General features: G+C 44.1%; 2 protein-coding genes across 2 annotated transcripts in view; one reads left to right on the forward strand and one right to left on the reverse strand.

Annotated features, from left to right (window-relative positions):
- The window catches only part of LOC118421784 (sperm acrosome-associated protein 9-like), a 6,936-nt gene extending 1,660 nt beyond the window's left edge, over positions 1-5,276 (reverse strand). The window contains exons 1-4 of the mRNA XM_035829286.1: positions 4,996-5,276; positions 923-1,048; positions 356-503; positions 3-47 (exon numbers count right to left, since the gene is read on the reverse strand). Of these exons, the coding sequence (XP_035685179.1) occupies positions 3-47; positions 356-503; positions 923-1,020 (291 nt within the window). The 5' untranslated portion in view covers positions 1,021-1,048; positions 4,996-5,276. The remainder of the gene's footprint in view (positions 1-2; positions 48-355; positions 504-922; positions 1,049-4,995) is intronic.
- Positions 5,277-11,425: 6,149 nt separating this feature from the next.
- LOC118420941 (collagen alpha-3(V) chain-like) overlaps positions 11,426-20,392 on the forward strand; it is a gene marked incomplete at its 3' end in the record, with an annotated part of 67,673 nt that continues 58,706 nt past the window's right edge. The window contains 1 exon segment of the mRNA XM_035828035.1: positions 11,426-11,965.

The raw sequence follows: 20,392 nt of genomic DNA on the forward strand, positions 1-20,392 counted from the left end.
CCCTGGTTCCTGTTCAGTTGCTCCCTCACCATGTTGTGACTCTCTACCTGCGGGCATGATTGAGAGTACGTCCATAAAGTCTGTGCCAGGTCACAGGGACGACGAATAGTCCCTTCTACGCTTTTTAATGCAACAAGAACGTCGAGCACAGGAAATAGAGTGGACATCTTTCTCCGTCAGACAGCCGCACAACTGACTACTTAGACAGTGGTTTTATCTTTTCCGGCTGAAGGAAGGATTCTTAAGTTGCCATACAGTACAGAAATTGCATCGAAACAAGACCACCACACGTTAACGTAAAGGTTATAGCACCCTCATATGGAGCTTTTCAGGATAGACTCTCATAGTTTCTCACCTGTTGTCTGAATCTGTCCAGATCTCGGCACAGATCTACGAACAGCATGAGGATCCTGCGGTCCGTGGCGCTGTGGACGGCGTGTTCCAGCCAGCCCAGGATCTGGTTTATGGAGCGGACAACGGCCGTCTTCTGGAAGGCGTCGGTTCTGTGAGACGGACAGAGTTTTCATACATATACTGAAGTATCGATAATGACATACAGCTCAATGTGCACCAGTGACTAGTTCCATCGAGGCTGGAAATCACTGAATAGCAAATGTCGTTACCCGCAACCAGCAGAAAATCAGCTGCCGACATTTCAAAGACTGTGACTTTCCTTGGGGGCATTGTTACATACTACAGTGCGTAGTAGATCTAGCAACTATTGCGGAGAATTGTGAGAGACGGTCAAAACGTTGTATGTAAAGAATTTTGTGCAGTTGAATGAACGGGTAAATTGCTGTTTAAATCCAGGGGCGTTTTGTAATTGATCGCCCAAAGAGAATCAAAGAAGACATGTATTTAGATTTCATAATAAAGTTTCATTTGCTATTTATGATGATTCACTACGTGTGTCTCTCCTCACCTGGCTCTGTCTAACGCCTGTGTGAACGTCTGCTGCTGCTGACTGAACACCTTGTAGCGCTGCTGGAACTTTTTCAACTGCCGCTCAAGGTCATCCATGGTCACGGTCTGGTTTCAGCAGGAACACCTGGAGAGGAGGAAGGGAAATACTGTGAACGGTTGTTAAAGAAATCTAAGTTGTTATGGCCCTTCAAGATCAATCTGTGGTTCTGCTCCAGACGTTTGAGATTGTATCCATGGTTACGGATTGATCCCGTAGTACACAGGGTCCCTTGGCTTTGACATATGGCCCTGAACCGAGGTTGCCTACGTTCCGTATCCAGGTAATACGGCGGCAAACATACACGTACAGACCAAACGTTTGCACAAGTCGTCTACCCGACTCAGCGGGCATAATTACCGCAGTGTGTGGTCGTTAGGCTGGATTTTTATAATTAGAGGACCCCCTATTCTCTTGTTTATAGAGTTATGCCGTGTCGGAAAAGGGCAGTTTATCTTAACATTGTTTAATTGATGTATAAGCTTAAGTCAAGTGGAGCAAGGAGATTAATGAATGGACACAGTTTATTTACTATCGCTTACGTAAGGGGATCTATGGTTCAACTATCATACACACAAACCTTCATGTCACATATAGATAATGTCGTAACCTCTCGTTTAAAACCATTAAACATTAAACGATTTTACAAGTAAAACTGTGAAACTGTCAAATTGTATATTTATACCCCATGAACGATTTTGAAATATGGGTTAATGGCGGTTGACTGTTGACAGAGGGCGGCAGCTGGGGCGCGCTAAAACGTTTCCCATGTCAAGTGTTTGTTGTGCAGGTTTGCCTGTCGACTGGGGCATGGAGTCGCGCTCAACAGGTGGGTGCTGTCTCAGGGGACCGTTCACTGGAGCTTCCGTAGTTTGGTTGAAGACACAGCAGGAAGTTTGATATTTCAGACAATCGAGCTGGCGGGAAATCGAAATGTTGGTTCTGAAATCTCAGAACGATTTATGATTGTTGGATTTTATGAGGAATAGCGTTGTTGGAGTTACTGTTATGTCAGACAATGATATGATTGGACAGGTGCGCAGGTGTAATTGATATATATATCCCTGTTTAACAAGTAGCTCGGTAGGTCTAAGTAAAAGGTGAATCTCACAACAACTTGATTATGTCATTAAAGTTTGTTTTGAAAGGGGGGCGTTCAATCCGTACATTAGCTACAACTTTGTTAGGTGGATTTGTAAGGATTATAATCTCAACCAACAAAGGAAACAAAAGATGCTCGTTGAGTGAAAAAGGATCTTATAACAAAAGTCACAGTGGAATTGAGTTCTAGGCATGCATGGCATTTCCTTCTTTCTTTCGCCATTGTTATAATTTTGTTTTTGAGTCTCTTGTTCTGTTTGTCTTTGTCAAAGTATGCCTTTGGTCATCGTTTTAGAATAACGCAAAAGACGATAAAGTTGTTGGTAGCCTTGGTCTCATATTTTCTCTCTCAGTGGAAGAAGTATCCTTTTCCAGAAGCTTCATAAGGAACAGGGTTTTGTACGATGTGTTTGTGTGGTTGAGACCCCTCCCCGTGACCTCACCCTTGACTTTGTTGTTTGGCTACCCAAGACTACTGTTTGTGTTTCTGCAACCAGGCGTGGAGAGGCCTCAGCTAACGGGTCAACATTGGCCTCACTGCGACAACACCTGTTGGACTGGAGTAGAAACTGGAAGGGAAAATGCGCATCACCTTCGTACTGATACAGTGGAATTGATAGCATTTTTTTTACTGAGCTGCCATAAAACGGTTATCATCATAACGTCTTACTCAGCTTCACGGATAATATTAACACGTCACTTTTCACCTTACAGTCTGCGTTACCGTATCCTGTCATATTTAGTATATCATCAATATTCGTCTTACATTCTCTTAGCACAGCAAATTCATGTGAAGTTTCCGTCCTGCTGAAATGTCCAGACTGTTAAGCCGTATGATATGAGCTGGGTACAGCCTTGAATCCAATACGCAGTACAGATACAAACAGGAGTTGACAAGTAAACAAACATGACAAGAACCAAAACAACCCCCTGTCATCCCCCCACACCCATTGTACGGTTTTACGCCAGTAGCAACCAATGTCACGCATAGTGGATGTCAGTACAGTTATCATTAGTACAATACTAATATTCTGCGGAATTCTGTTGTAATCAGGGTCCAGTCACAATGTTGTATTTACAAACCATATTTAGGACACTAACATGTTTTGAGTACATGTACTCGTACATTTTATTAAGCACACAACATGTGCAAACTTGAAATCATGCATGCATAACCGTCACTTCTGACGCTAAAATTGTTATGTATTCCTATAGCATCTTTTTTATGAAAATATTTCCACTTGAAGACGAGGACAAATATATTCATGTAGACTGATGACTAGATCGAGCCAATACGTCTTAGAGTTAGACAGACGTCTTCACGCGTGGTCAGGTACTCAAGTGAGCTCCTTAAACCTCTCCAAACCCCTTATGTCAGAACATAACACACTACTGCCCTTACCTGTGACAAGTAAGGATCTCTTGGAAGTTCAAAGTGTTTTTCTTGCGTTACACATTCTGTGGGATAAGTGTGTTTATAAAAAAAGAAACATCAAGTGGACTTTATGTCCTTCTCAACTACAGAAAGAAGTGCCGAGGAACTAATTTGTGAAGTTTGAGAGCGAGTTAATCGATTTCACTGAGCGGATTGCGCTCAAAACATTGTCACAGTTTCAACTGCTCTGTTTATGTTTCCATAGCCGACTACAAAGCTTTTAACATCCACTTCAGGGATCGGCTGATAACACTAAACAAACGTTTGTGAGTCACCGGAATCTCATAGAACACAGAATCTGTTACCGAAAACATTTGCCAATAGCTGCGATTTATTAAGACAAAATGGGTTTTCAGGAACTTATTTTAGGCCAACTTAATCCAATTTTGTGTGTTACCACTGGTGACTGCAGGAAACCTAGTTCTACTTACAATGTACTTATTGGTCTCTACATCGATCGGCAACATTGTTCTAGTAAATTCGATTTCATGGCTCGGGGATACTAGTGGACTTTGCTTTGTGAAAATACAACGTTAACATTCTTCACTTCAGTTTATCAGTTTATCCTGTTGGCAAAAATTCAATACAGAACACAAAATAAACAAGATGAAACTTTTGTGCAAAGGCTAGAAGATTACGTTAACATGAATGGATACTCGCGCTTATGACTCAAATCCCCTTTACAAAAATGTATATCTGGATCACAAACCCCGACATGTGTCTATTGTAGCCGTTGCTGGGTTAGTGGGAAAGTATGTAAGACAATAATCCATCAGGATCAAGGTAGCAAAGACTGTGGGACTGTTAAAATAACGGGGCTAAAGGCTGGTCAGGACGTGTGTACAACTGGAGAAAGTAGGTGGACGTCCCCTCGCAGTCGCACAATGGAACAAGTGTCGTGTTTGTGAGGTAAACTCCAACACAAGAACCGTAAACACGACAAACCAGTCACAGTAAACAGGCCGACAGCACGCCTGGCTACGGCTATATGCTGGATACAGAGGTATACTCTCATATTGTGAGAGGTCTAATGGAGGGGAACTCAATACACATAGTGCTGGATCTGTCAACCTGTTGTCTGCCAACGAGGGGAATTATCTAGGGGGATAATCATACCCTAATTATACAATCTTATGAATCGAGAATTTCTTTTCACGTGTCTGAAGCATTAACGACATAATCACAAGACAAAACGTCATCACGACCCATGCCTTTATGGGAATTAAGTGTGAAACATAAGGACGGAGGGCTGGTTCTACTCTGACGTGTGCCAGGTTGTTGCTAGGACGTCCGATCCAATAATAATCCTGTTGGGCATGGCTAAAAACAAGGTGCCCATTGTACCACACGGGTAGTCATCGCTATATTAACTACATGTAACGTCACTCCTGAGTTCTATCATTTTCCCAAAGCGTTCAAAATCAATATGATGATTAGGTAACACTCGAATCACTTTGATATAAGAGAGAACTTCGCCAGGTATCCAGTAAAAACTCACCTGTATGAGAGGCGCGGCGATTCAGGTGCAGGTGTGAGGGTTTCTCTCAAGGTACAACTTCCGCAACGGCGCAAAAAGCCGCGTCAAGTCCAGGCCAAAGTCCCAGCGATCTGTACACAAACACTGTACAATTGACGCCACTGGTTTCGTCCCCAAAGTAGCACAAGAACCAGAAATAGCGGGGTACTTTCGAGACTGGCTTATAAGTGTACGCGAGCGGTTCTTATCGCTCACCGTAGCTGTCGGGCCCAGGTCATACCATTGTAAATTGGCACAGGCATGAAAGGGGGGTTGATCATCGCATAGCAACTGTTGCCATGGACGCCATGTTACGGAGACCGGATGGATTGCAGTCGACCGACAGGTAATATGGGTACAGGTAACCCCATACCTACCCCGGGGCACATTATCTGAGCCCGCAAAGAGTCAGTACAGTGCCGTGCTGCGTTCTGAACGGGTCATTTTTCTCCCCTCAAAAAAGTTACATGTTTTGCAGCCTTTTTTGTGGCAAAGACAATTGAAACGCGTAGAGGGTGGTCAATCAAGCCCTCGGTGGAGGTCTGCACTTTTTGTCTTTGCCGTACGTGGGGGTTATGTCAATACATTCAGAAAGAAAACTGTGTAATAGTCAGCCTTTACATCCTGAAGCGCGTGGATGGCGGCACACTGGGGGTAGTACAAAAATGTATTGAGTTAATCAAGAGACAGATTACTAATATAGTGATGGATTCATGACCTATTCACTGAGAACTTAGTGATACCATTACTCTGATGAACAGGGCCACATCGGACAAAGAGTCTTTTGGAGATGTGGGTCAGTGATGCAAATTTGATACAACATAGATTCTGCTGCAGGACCCAAATGGGAAAATCTACACATAAGAGAATGGAATAATTGGTTAGCCACCTGTGAAATTAGTTTTGCTATCTTATTACATTACAAGCTGGGGCAAAGAGAAGAAAGGCTGTCACCCATAACGTCATTCCGGGGTTGTACTTCTGCAAATCTTCGCTAGGTGACAAGTGGATAACAAAATCAGGTTGCTAGCCTGGCATCCATCCGTATCTATCTACCTGGTCCTTATCAAATGTTTTCAAACTGGTACTGTACAGGGTAACCCTGGATAGGACTGTAAGGACGGATACCAGGCTACAATCCAGCCAGTTGTTTCCCACGCTACTCTTCCCTCTTCCTAGCTATGGTTGGCTAGTTAAGTATGTTGCTACAGCCGACTGACGTTTGTACTTGAATTTCTTATCAGTTCTAGCTATGTCCGTGACGTCCGTAGACTGTAAATAGTGACAAGGGCACGATTTCTTCGTGCTTCAGAGGATTATATAACTTTGTTACTCCTCTGCTAACGTCACGGAGCTCCGTTGAATTCCGACCATGACATGATTTACATGCTTGGCAATATTTTCTTTCCCAAAAAAGTTCGATCAAGTTGGTCGTCAACATCCGCATCTGTCCGTCCAAGGTCGGCACTGTTATCATGTCAATATATACTTCTTGTATTGAAGTGCATTTGCTGTTCGCGAATAGAAAGGAGAGGTAGACCAAAAAGAAGGTAACAGACATGACTGAATAGTATAGAGAGATTTCACAGCGCTCCTAGAGGAAACTTTGAGCATTGCACCATAGTCTGGAAGCATTTCGTGGCCTGAAACTATCAGATCCAGTCTGATGGCTTTAAAAGACTGACGAAACGTAGAAGTGGACAGCACCAACAGACTGGGCCAAAGCAGAAATGGATATAAGACTGAAGCGTTATACCCCTGTCACATTTGGCGAAAATCAATCGGACGTCGATTCTGCGGCAATCGCCCGAGCCTCGCTTATAATAATAACTTTACTGCACAACCATGAATTGTATAAGGTACAAAGTATGGCTAATATGTGACAGGGACGTTTTTCAGGTGAAAAAATACGCGCAACCCTCTGTCGATCTTAAATATATGGCCGATCGTCCATCGATACGTCCGAAGATCGTGGATAATATGATAGTATTAGTGCATTTCTGAGTTGAGTTTTGTATAAAAATCGCCAGTCACCCAGCCATCTCCGAATTCTGTCCATCTGAGCAAGGAGGTTGCTCCTTGGTCTGACTCTAAGTGAATGCTTTCCTACCCCCAGGAATTTGAAGGATGTCCCTCTATTCGTTTGACGCCAACGAGTGAAATGTTTATCTCATCTGATAATCTGTCGGTAAATGTTTCTAAAAGCGAAAGTTGTTTCACTCGTTTGCTCCTCCGTTCGGGCAAGTTTCCCTTTCCCAGACTCTCCGCCCTTAATTGTTTACTTGTTGTTTGTTACTTCGTTTTAAATCAACAGACCGGCAGATACATAATTGGACACATGATTGGTAGCCTGACATGGAAACCAGCGCGTCCCCTTTCCTGTGTGCCGACTTGATTTGTTATTTCCTTAATGATTTGAAATAGAGCTCCTTTGCCTGCGACAAGGCTTTAGGTTGATACTGTGAGCGGAATGCACCAACCCGACCCAGCCTTCCATGATGACCCCGAACTCCGCCACAGCTACTGCATCCATCGGGCCAAGATAACAGCTTTTCTACCTTTCTATGATGCGTTTTGTTGCAAGACAATTCATTCCCAGGTCACTTCGATATGGGGAAGATATTTCCTTTGGCATTGATGAAAACAAACATCTTCATGTAATTTCTCATTTTTACTGAGTTGGACACCAACGATTTAAAGGTACCGTACAGTGTAGAAACCTTTGGCGGCTTTGTTCTAGTCCCAGATACAGTATGAAAATTTCTCGTTAAAACCTTAAAGTCCATGAGAACACATGTCCTACAGGGCCACTGTAGTTGTCGGCGCACCAGGCACATTACCGGAGACCGAGAATGCGACTATTACACGGAGAAGCCTAATTAGACACGACAGGTCCAGCGATCCTGCCGGCCCAAACTAGGCCATAGGGCAGTGGTCAGTTCGGCTCTGGAACAAGGATGAAGAAGCCGCTTTCTCTGGATCTGTGGAGGATTACCTGACTCAGTGAGAGTCCGGGGCCTGGAATGTACGTATACAACTCAGCTCAGGTCTGAAGGTTCTGACTATTCATCTTTGCTGGGCCTACACCTACATGTAGCTACAGTACATCACAAAGACGAACAACGGATAGGAAAGAAGGTACAGAACACATTTCTTCTTGGCTTCGGAGAGACGTTGTATTCTGCAAACGTAACTTGAGATATATGGCAATACATTGGGCATGACAGTCTGAGAAATATCGCTCTGTATTGGAATATTGACTGTTCACGAGGTAAAATACCAGTAACTTCGACAGTACCGTCGACAGGTCAATGTAGAACTGTTGTAGTATATGTATCAATATTGTAAAACGATTTATGTACTGACAACGGCCGTCGTCAAAACAGTTTGTACATCCCAGGGTTCTGTGTGTGCAGCCCCTGGTTTTCATTGGTAGGATAATAAACTGTGTCAACTCTGACATCATAATGACCGGGGGAAATTGATGTTTACAAATTGAAACGAGGCGCTTTCGTTGCTGTCCTGTTCAGTGCGAGAGGGCGGGGAGAGAAGATTGGATATATTGTTTGTGCTGTAGTAGTAGGAGGAGGGACACATAAAACCCACAAACACTATCAACATGTACATGTAACCTTGATGTAACATACTAGAACAGCGGACGGTAGTCAATGTTACGATGTATGTGATTTATTCTTGATCTGAGTTTGTTCACTTTCACTTGATAATATTCACAGATTGAACTCATTACCTGATACAGAGATAAGTATCTAGCCCGCATACAGAACCGACGGGATGGTTGTACTCAAACTTTCTTTAAAATGTTTACGTATGTACGTAACGTTCCGCTGTCAGTTCGTTCGTTGTAAGTGGCTGGAGGTGCGTGTTCCTCTTTCTATATAGGCTACTCTATAACGATAGAAAGACTTTTTGTCGTTCACGTACAAAGGTCACGGTCATATAGGTCATGAGAGAATCCACTTCAGCAGCGTTTCTTTCTAAAATTCGTGATTAATCTTAGATGGACCTCCGTGCACAAAATCGCCAAGACATGGTCTATGGCTAGTAAGTATTCTCTAGAGTCCACTTTCGTGCCGCGTAGTTGACCAGAGCGGCGACCAGGACCTGTCAGCGAGGTTTATCGGGTGCATGTGTGTGCTGACCGCGGAAGGGTGACCCAGAGCGACCTACCCTAACGACGGGGGCGCGGAGCGAGTGAGCTGGCGGTGAGGATGGTTAATGTCCTGAAATCGAACAAATCCCACTCTTTGTAATACAGGCAGGGGGTGTCTGAGGGAAATATTTCATATGAAAACTCAATTGGACATGTCACAGATAAAAGCGTTGGATTTTGAATGGCCATTGTTTGCAGAGACGGGGACTGAATGCATTTTATCCTTACCGTCGAAGTCACGTATTTCAATCCATTGTTTTCAGACAAGGAAGCTGAACAGCGCAACATTCTAAAGCTTTCAGTAGGACACGGAATCACAACAATACATGACAAAGGTACTACGTTACAACCCCTTGAAATCTCACATTAGATAGGACACTGCATATTCCGACTAGAATCTGTACCCCCCATCCCCACCTTAGAAAGACGAACAAAGAGAGATATCACATAAGACGTTTGACCCTAATGAATCTTGATGTGTATAATCCAACTATTGACCTGCATTGTCCGTTATCTGAGAGATATATCTCTGTTAACGCTGAACTTCAGGAAGATTTATAGCTGTTTGAATGAATGTCGGGAAAACTGGATCAAAGTGCTCCCTGAGGTGGCCGACGTGACCCGGCTAGGTGTGTCTCCTGCTGTGTGTGCCTTTAGAGGAAGGAATAGTTCCAGGGACAAATGTTTTGAGATTCAAAGCACAACACATGTAGATATGTATATAGACAACGTTAATCAGTGACACTACACAACAGTTCTATACTCGCAGAGTGGGAATATTGGGCGAACTTGTCGCATTTTTCAGGACTCATCTGCTAGATGAGTGTGTGTGTGTGTGTGTGGGGGTCTTGACGAAGTTTTTCCCAATTGATAAATCATATAGCTCATAATTCTTTCGCAAAGGCTTCTTGTGGAAATGTCTTTAGCATGTGATACATGTGCTTGTGTTATCTCAGGGGTTGGGCATACAATGTAATGGAGGGACGGGCTCTGGGTAATTACGAAAGAAAACAAACCAGGACAATGTGACGTCATCCCATCCATCCTCTTGACAACGGGATACAGGACGCGTGGTTCTTTCAAGCAGATGTAGGGGGGGGGGGGGTATTTGTACTTTCGCTACATGTAGTTAAACCCATCTTTAAAGTTTTGCGTTCTTCTCTTTGGATTGGATACAGAAAACTAGCAAATATGGCATGAAGCTTAGGAAGCACGTTTCCTTCAAGGGTCTTGGAACTACGGCACAAGTCTATCCCCCGTGTTTAATCAGTACCTGGTGTCTCTGACTCTGACTTGTGACGACCGTAGGGAATGTTGCAGGAAAGTAGAGTCGCCCTGAAGGAAATATCATAAAGATATGGCCACATCAAAGAATTTCACACTGGAAGTGGAAAAAGATTGTGAGAGGGAATTTCCCCCGGGCCTTTTCCATACCAGCCAGTACCTACAGTGTATCAATTTACCTGTGATTTTTTTTACCGCTATTGATAGTCACGCGTGAGTTTGTTGTCATTGATGTGTGTGAGTATCTCGCTGGGTGCGTTAGCTTCTTTTGCGTCAGTTAGTCCAAACGAAAGCACCCCCCCCCCCCCGTATATTCCCTCGCCGACTTACCTGGCCGTGTTATAGTTGGAAATCGAACATACGTTCCTTGAAAAAAATTGCAAAAACGCCGGCAAAAAGGCCTCGGAAGGAGTCTATTAAAATTGGATCATGCAACAGCAACAAGATGGTGGTAGTTGTCTTTCTTCTACGGCGTAGTCTTGTTACATTGTGGAAGTGGTTTACTACGATCACTGGAGCACAAAGAGACCAAACGGGGTCATTAAATGTCAGGTTTGGGGCGAGAGTGAGGTGTAGTCAACCACTGACCTTTTCAAAAAGTTGGAGGAGGATGGGGGAAAAGAACTGTCTGTCTAGCCTCTCCAAAAACGGACGCTAAACATCCGACCGCAGAGCATGCCTGACTTCTGTGTTGCCGGGAGGACTCGGTACGCTCATCTGAGGACCCGGGGAAACCTTGCTGTTCACCATAAATCACCTGTACGGACCATTACCACTGTGGCGCCGACACGGTTTAGTTGTCATACCCTGATACATTGGATTTACTGCGAAGGAATAGAAAAGCAAGCTACATATATATAAGACCTAGGTAGTGTCAAGGCAAGGATGTTTCAACATCGTTCTAAAGCAGTTTAATAACAGTCGGGCGGCCATATGGTCTTGAACTAGTTACCAGGCTTTCGCTCCCTCTTTGAATTTTCTGTTCTTATTACAGATAAAAGTACACATTACAGTTGCAAATTTTTAAGGAAGATGCGTATTGAAAATGGTGCAGCGGCCGGACAGAGTAGGTTTCACAAGCGGGTAGAAGTATTGAAATGACGGAAATGGAGCAATCGAATGGGAGGAAGAAAAGAAAAAGCAATAGGGGAAGGAGGGAGTGAAAGAAGGGGGAGGAGGAATATGAGAACATGAAATAAGAAAGACAGGAAACGAAGAGGAGAATAATCTGTTATATGAGCACAAGTCCCCACCTCCTTTCTTGATGGTCTTCCTTAGTTGATGGGAACCAAACTACACCATTATTCCAGCCCGTGTCCCAAGAGGATGTAGTGCCACCCCGACTCTCTGCGCGGTAAACCTACTGACGTCTTTGGAAGCCCATCTAAACTGTTGTCGGGCGTTTTGTTTCCACAGTCAATGACCAAATGATGACAAGTAGAGATGCTGTGATGAGGTCTGGTGTACCTTCAGAAGTTCAGGCTAACTGACAGCGAGGTAAGAGTGTTAACAGTGAAACTTGTCATGGGTTTTCTATCACTCTCATGGTCAGCATGGTTTCTTTGCATGTAGCTAGCTTAGCTGGATCGTGACCCTGTCTTGGCCTATCTTGTTTTATATGGAGCTCTTACGTTAGTAGTTACTCTATCATCAGTTTCACACCAGTTTGCATGGTGGTATTACATACTAGAAAGTGTAACCAGTAAGCATTTCCAGTGAGTGTTTCTGGCTGTGTTTGGCATCAGTCCGTTTTATATTTTTCGACCTTATGACCCCAGAAAAACTGGGTCATGGGATGGAGGTAGGGTCAGGTAGAGTACGATGTCATATGTGGTTAAAGTTTACGGCGTGTGTGGTTGGTTAACTCAACTGTAATGCTAATTCCGACAGAATGGCATTTTGTCATATATAAATTTGATATACTGTACGAGTTTTCAAAGGATAAGGGCGATTCTTGCCAAACGTCTTGGAGTTGAGCCATAAAGATGATACGAGTTGGTACACTTCGGAGAATAACACATAGGACAGTAACGTTAGTGTTAGTGACCAAAGGTAGTGGATGCTACCTGAAATGTCTGACCGTTTCCCAAAAATCATACCCAGTTACTTGTGGAGGACCAGCAACGTTAGACTGAAATGCAGACAAAGTTTCAAAACTATCCCAAAGGTATAACGAATCTCCCCTATAAAAAAGCTGTATGACAATATACCACAGGGAGAATGATTTTCCCAGTCATATTGGGCATATAGAAGACTTCCCACCGGTTATTCATTGAAAGATGATCCCATTATGAAACACGATACACCACTGGTGACTGTTCAGCGGAGAACTGAAACATGGCGTGCCAACAGAAGAACCATCCCATATTTTAGGTCTCTATGATATGGGAGGGACGTTACACATGAATTCAACGTGACTGTATAAAGTGATGTTTTTGGAGCTTTTGGTAAAATTCTGTCTGTCAACAGTTGTTACCATTTATCACGTATTGCTATATTCCGGGGATTTATTTATCCTGAGCGTTTACATCCAAAACACCATGTGGTGTTCATTTGTGCGTGGATGAAAAATGGTTCAACTTTCTCCCTATCCGTCTTCCGGAGTCCCACTGCGATAATGTAGGTAGTTATCGTCCTGACACGATATGTTTACTTTCTAGATCTATTCAGCACTTTCCTCGGTTTGTTTGCCGATTTAAGGACCGCGTAAAGATGATTCGTGTGCACTGTAATCTATCGATGTATCTGCCAAACCTGCGTATTCTATTGTCGTTTTCTTTGGCACTTCATTTTGGTCATCAACCAGCTTGATGATGATGTTACGGGGGAGAAAAAGACATCGGGAGAGAAAGTGTGTGGGAGGGGGATGCGTCTATCATAAATATCATTATCAGGCACTATGTATCAGGCCCAGGATTATACAGCATTTTTACAGGATCATATTATTAGTTTTCTTACTATCTTCCATATTTTCCTGATCAGCCATATGCATAATGCCTTGTCAAGACAGCACTGTGCCATATGCTTGGGCACTTCCCGGCTAGCATGACGATCCTATCTGCCACATCTTATCAATTCGTTCTAAACCAGAGGTGGGGTAGGACGACGCCCGGCCGAACAGAGACTGTCAGGGATGGGGTCGAAAGGACACGGAGAAGTCGACGATGTCGTAGAACATAAAACGACTGACCCGCCCTTTTGATTATTAACGATAGGCATTCCGTCAATACCTTTTGCAAACCGTGATACTGTATATGTATTGTATACGCATACGTCATCAGATCACAAACTCCTGCTACATTTCAGAATAACTTCCGTTAACTTCCGTTTGGGTCACATCATGACACTGATTGGTTCCGGTTCAAGCATTCACCTGTAAACCGCAGGGAACTTGGACGAGGCGACTTCAAACAGCTTCATAAGGAACGTGTGCTTGCTCACTCGATCGGCCTTGGTATTGCTGTAACAACAGTGACCATTTGGTTATTGAGTGACAGCATGAGCCTGTAATGTCCTCAAGAATGCAGCCAAGCACGCTGGATCATCCTTGTCTTATCGATAACTGTATTGGGTAACAACAGATGCATAGCGAAAGCAATCATGTACTGGTGTCAAAGTCGGGTGGCTCAGCGCCACTGCAGCTGCACTGGCATTGAACTATCAACTTCTTCCCCTCTGATAACTCGTGGTCATGGGCCAGGTCTCTACCAGACTGACTACGCTGGCTAAAATTTATAGGGAGAATAATTTGCCAGGGAGTTTCGCTACCAGAAAGAGGAGTTGGGCGGCCGCGCAGTCGGAGGGGAAACATTTACCTGACATGGACGGACTCCCCTGGCCAATTTCCGATTTCTTTTTTTTTTTTCCGAATTCTACTATCCGCGCACCCCCGCAGGAAGGCCTGGTGGAGGCTAGCTGGACCACCAGCGGCTGGTTAGCGCAGCGGCCTCTGGACCACGTCTTTCCGTGTCCATCACTCAAGTTCTCCCGCTTTGGTACCTGACAGGATGATTAGAACGGCGAAGTGTCTTCCACTACGTGGCATACCAGAGGGGATAAGTGGCAGGACCCCATTACCCTGCAGGATGATCTTCAGTCTCTCTGGATGATCTTCGCGTAACTCCTGTAGTCCTGCCGACCCCTGCAGAATGGATCACACACAGGTGGAGTCACACATACAAACAATCTCCAAGCAGATCCCACGGTAGCATAAACTAGTATTAAAAGCTGGCAGAGGAGTGAAGCCGACCTAGGAGCCCGTCTGACACCCTTTGCCGGTTATACTCCTTTGCCAGCTTTGATTCTATCTCATGGTACCGTAGGATCTGCTTGGAGATTACATACTATTACACGCACCTTCCGTGAGGACAAGAACTCCGCCCTACATCTAAGGACACGTCGGACCGCAAAGACGATGAGGGTCACGACAGCATCAACACAAACCATGGCTCCTGCATTAGGAATATATCGAAACTGTCAAGGTTGGGCACACGGGACTTGTCCATCGGTGTGAGTCTTGAAACTTTAGACATAGGGGTTACAGGTTAGTCCTTTCGTTAAAGAGAAAGGCAACGCTTCAGGCTGGTTCTGATTGTTGCCACCTAAGGAGATGTCTGCGACATGTCTTACAAATATTCCCTCCCCCGGTCACGGCTCGAACTTCGTAAATTCAAAGATTGGCGCCACGTAGCGTGCACGGTCATGTCACACCAGGGATGGAACATCTGCCTTTGCCTCACCTGACCCGAAGGCACGACCTTCTCATCTGTCATACATTTTTTTAAGTGGTACGTGACACGATATGCATCTCCATCTCTTCAGACCTTGGCTGGTGTAACACTATTTACCGGGTGGTCGGAAAACAGAACCCTGTGCAGTTCTAGTCCCTCCTCCTAACGCCTCTCTTTATCATCATCATAACCGTCCCTATCATCTCCATCACATGTTTATTGTGAATACCGCGAAGTCACCTACATGTATCTAAAGTTATTATGCGGGCGTGGTAGATAGAATTATCTTCCAGATCATGTCTGAACCCTGCTCTCATTGTATAATTAAGCTAAATCGTTGACTTTTGAGACACTCTATTGCATGAAGAAAATCTTTAACTTTGACACGATAGTCGACCTTTGGTGGATGTGCGCATATCATGATGTGGTTAGAATTGTTCACATATTCTAGTTTTATGTGATATGACGTTTATCTGCCATGTTGTGTTGTGTTGTGTTGTGGTGTGTTGTGCCAGTGTATTGTTATGCATTTGAGTCTGTGTTTTCCTTCGTTGATGCCTGTATACTCTTATTGTCTCGTCGGGAGTTTTTGATAGGTGATAGGTAACCACATAGATTAGCATCATCAGCACTACCAAATATGTCTGTGGCCTGGAGAGAGCTTTCACGGCTCCCTCGACAACCACAAACTCTGTTCATACCACCTGCAAGTCCTGCTGAAGGCGTCTCTTGGCTCACCAGGTTCTTATCTTCTGATCACGGTTTCCTTTCCTTGCGGTTGTTCATACGACGCCGAGTGCCCGGCCTAATGTCTCCATAATTGTGTTGGCTGAGGATGTTCAGAGCGCCTCCAGGAGCTGACCAGGTCGTAAAACAGACAAGGAAAAGATATCAGCTGACGGATGGAGACATGTGAGGCAAGTAGGAAGAAATGGAGTTACACTACTCTCTGCTAACATGTGATTACCAGGCTCCTCAAATTCGTGTTTAGTAATACTGTATATACTAACGTTAGTACATGTAGTTAGGCAAAGGAATGATTTTATTACATTACTCAAATGAATTTGCCTGTCTCTTATCTGTTGTGTATGGGGCCGTCAACGCAGTGATGGGTACTATAAATTCATATATAAACTTAGCTTTGCATTTTGTAACTGGATTATAGCTGGATACTCAACGGTCTCGTCTATCATGATGATTCGTGGCTAGGTGAGTGTTACGGTACATTTGGTCCCAATTATCGCTACCCTTGACCGGGGACAGGACCTGTGTAAGGACTTCCTGTCACCACGAGTGTTCCAGATAAGGAGAAGAGGCACACACACCCATCACCTCAACACTGGAGCACGAGGGTCTGGCTCGGAGGACTTGGCATGGCAGTAAACAACTCAGAGAAGGTCATGCTCTCAATATCCACATCCTCATGAGTATATCGTTTTTGAACCTCATGAGGCTTATTTAACAGTTATGCCCCATCTAGGATTGCCGTTTGTATGCCTCCGTTTACCTTTAGCTGTCTACATGGCAGTTATGGCTTATCTTGATGTTTTAATGACGGTATCAATCTTACGACTTTACTATCAGATTTATAGGAGAAAAGTTGTGTCACATGCCTAGCAAGTCAGCGACCTCATCGTCTTAACTGTTCCGTTAGAACAACATTTTCACTGGTTAGCTTTCATCGGCAGTGCTTATTTACCGATGTCATCAGTATCTGCAAGAGTAAACCATGTGCCGCTGGCTACCTGGGTCAGTAGTACATTCCCGCGGCAGCAGTGAGTAGTGCCACTAGTGGTGGTGTCATACCTGCGAGACGTGGCCGGTTGAGACGGGCGACAGACGGCCGGCACGGAGGCTACTTCGGTCTTCATGCCTTGCTTGTCCGATTAAGGATCTAAGGTTCCTTTTCCTGATTATAGATATTCCATATTCCAGAGTGATGGCAGCCTAACACAAAGAAGAAGAGTGCTCTCAAGTCTTGGCTTTTAACATGGAGTGCTGTGGCAGTTTCTTGAGGAATATCGTCCTTTGATGGGTGAGTCAAAATGCTTACACGTTCGCTTCTGCAATAAGATCTATCTTACTTGTCCAACTTAACATTCTTGTTGTCGGTTGAACAAGATACCTCCACGGCATTTGGCATTTTGTTGTGAGCAAGATAACCTTCTGAGATCGGAAGTTTTGTCTGTCGCTATTAATGGCGTAATGAACAGACGAGGTGTCCGTGACAGGCGGATATACACCGGGCCGCGCCTCCAGGCATCATGTCATAACAACATATCGTGCTTCTATATCATTGAGAGGTACTCCAGTGTAGTACATTGTACATTGTACTGTGTACTACAGGTCAACAGAATGCATGTTACAATGTGTATGGGAGCTAACGCCATAACCTATTGATATACCGTATCCCGAAGTAGCACTGGGACGCCTATTGTGTTTCTTCGTCGTTCGTATCAATGACAAACTTTCTCAGACAACCCTGGTAGATGTTGACAATAACCATGAAAGAGTTGGTTGTTCCCAGGACATCAGAGAGGAGAAAATGTTCACGGCGTTTTTACTTCTCCTCTGGTGGTCCGTATAGTGGTTCTTTGTGGTTCTTGGCTGGGTCAGGGTTTGTTTGAGATGCCGAAGATGACTGAATTAAACCGGAGTTTGACAGATTCTTCCCAGACCGACAAAGACCTAACGCCACACAATGGGTGAATATTTTAGTATTCAGTTAACAGTTGTTTTATTCCAAGCGTGGTAGGTTTTATTAGAATTATCCTTTAGATTCAATTTCCTGAATCTTCAGGTGGATGAAACTTTCGAGTCGAGCACCACATCGGCAATGTGACGTATGTGTGAACAGTCATTGTACAAAATCAATAGCCTGATATCTATCCAATGTCTGCTTTTCTTTAGGGAACTCGCTACAATTTGATATTTTTGTGGCATTGAAGTCACCAGACCACCCCGCCTCCAGCAAACTCCAAACCTTAGACAAACATACAGACACCATGATTGCTCAGCTGTCAATCATCGCGCTATCTTCCTAATCCCACTAATACGGCTTTCTTGACAGCTCCACTAGCACTGTGCTATTTTTGGCGAACCAAAAGTTTCTGCTCAACAACGGCTATGTTTATTTCTGCAATTCTTCATCCTACCAATACATGTTTACATTGAAGATTAACTTCTGCCTTCGATGATTAGACCTTTTTCTGTAACAGTTGCATTGCTTTCGTCCTTAACTGATGTTTAAAGAGACGTTTGATGTCCTTTGTTATTAGTGACCCTGGTCACCTTGACGACTGTCTGCTGTCAGTTATAGAATAAACAATATTACGATTTATCAGTAGCCACGTGCCACATGTCACCATTCAGACTGCACACGAATCTACGTCTCAACAAAACTTGGCTCCTGTTACGACAAAATTGGCAAATTATAAGACAAGTTAAGAATAGCACGTTGTTGTTTTCGTAACAGTTTTGGGGTTTTATCCACATGAAGAATGAGGCTTACTCATAAAGAAGGAGGCTATGTGTTAAAATCATTTGAATGTTGGTGGAAAAAAACGATTTTTGTAGACATATCTATCGATGTGTGTAAAATAGTCGCATGGACCGTGAGAATGTACGTGAGCAATGAAGGGAACTTAGTACAGTGTAATGTGGTGCTATTAACCAGACCATGGGCCTAGACACAGCCTTTCCGTGTTGATCTCTGTTTCGCATCATGTATTTAAAGTCTGGAATCTCTTCCTCGACTTTCCCAACAGTTTATACATAGGTGCTGTGGAAAGACACTGCGCGTTTGCTGTGTACAGACTCCGGAATGTATGAATGTGGAAAGTACAGTGTAGCATCATATTGAACTTATAAGGACATCCTAATGTTTTTCCATCGTTCCCTGGTGACGAATGTCTACAGGTCGACAACAAGGACCGCCTTCTGATACCAGATATTCCGTGCTAACACGCTAGACTGCTCAGAAAACTCGCCACCAGTGCTTTGTCAACAAGAGGTAGATACAAGGGCAGATGAAAAATCAACTTGAGAATAGACACCAGTCAAGATTATTTGGAAGTATGTTTGTCCTTCGATTGCCAGCTCCGACATTGACCAGAGAATTATGGCAATCGAGAAAGCTGCAGCGGCGCTGGGAGCTGATGGACAACTGGTGATAGCCACTTGTCACTCGGATCAATGACCTGCGCTTGCAGAGCACACGAAAATATCTCAGAAACGCGACAGGTGGCATTATTGTAAGGACGCCGAAGATGAGCATGAGATGATCGAATCTTAGGAGGTTAGTTGAAGGGTTTGAAATCAAGGTCAAATAAAAGCCGTCAGATTGGGTTACGAAAGGTATTTGTTATCTTGATGGCGGGGTTGTACGGCAGAAACTCTGCAGAATCAAACGTAGACAAAACCGTCGATCATCCTAACGCCGTGTAATTTTATGGATTCGTTTTGAGATGAGTGTCCAAAAAATCGTTATTTTCTCACACAACTTGGCGTGGCTTGGTTTTAGTAGAGTGGCGCAGTGGCATTGTGAGCTCAACAATCAAGTTTGTCACTTTCTGACTGGACTCGGTACACCTTGGCGTGGCGTCAACTCATGTTTACCTACCGTGCAGACCGCAGAATGGGCAATTAATTTCCCTACCGCAGTCAGTCCCACTCTCCTTCCTGGACTAAAAGCCCAACTGGCCCGTGCAGTCCTGTGGTATGCCTTCATGTCGTTCTTCCATGTTCGCTGTCAGTCCGTCTGTGCCTGGGACCTGCCCTAACCCCGGGTGCACCTGACCCCACAATTCCCTCACCAGACGTGTGGGAGCAGGGTTTACGCCTTGTTGGGTTTGCGGCAACAAACCGATCATCAATCACAACGCGTTTATGACAGTTTGCAGCAATTGTGGGTGTTCCAGACTGTCGGTTCGTCTTTGTGCCCACATTTGTCATGGCACTGATGAATGTGTGACGGCTTCTTTTACAAATGCTTTACATGGTGTTGTATCCACTTCAACACACAAGTGGTACATTGATTATTGTATCTTCCTCCGTCTTTATCCACTGAAGTTATAATTAGTCCTTCAATATTCCTTTTTGTATTGAAAAATCTTATACACCCTTCTAAAACAAGGTGAATTGTCTCGGTTTCTCTTGTAAGGTGTAATCTTCTTTCAGAAATTGCTTGCTTTTA

This window comes from Branchiostoma floridae, chromosome 8 (assembly GCF_000003815.2).
Source record: "Branchiostoma floridae strain S238N-H82 chromosome 8, Bfl_VNyyK, whole genome shotgun sequence".
NCBI lineage: Eukaryota > Metazoa > Chordata > Leptocardii > Amphioxiformes > Branchiostomatidae > Branchiostoma > Branchiostoma floridae.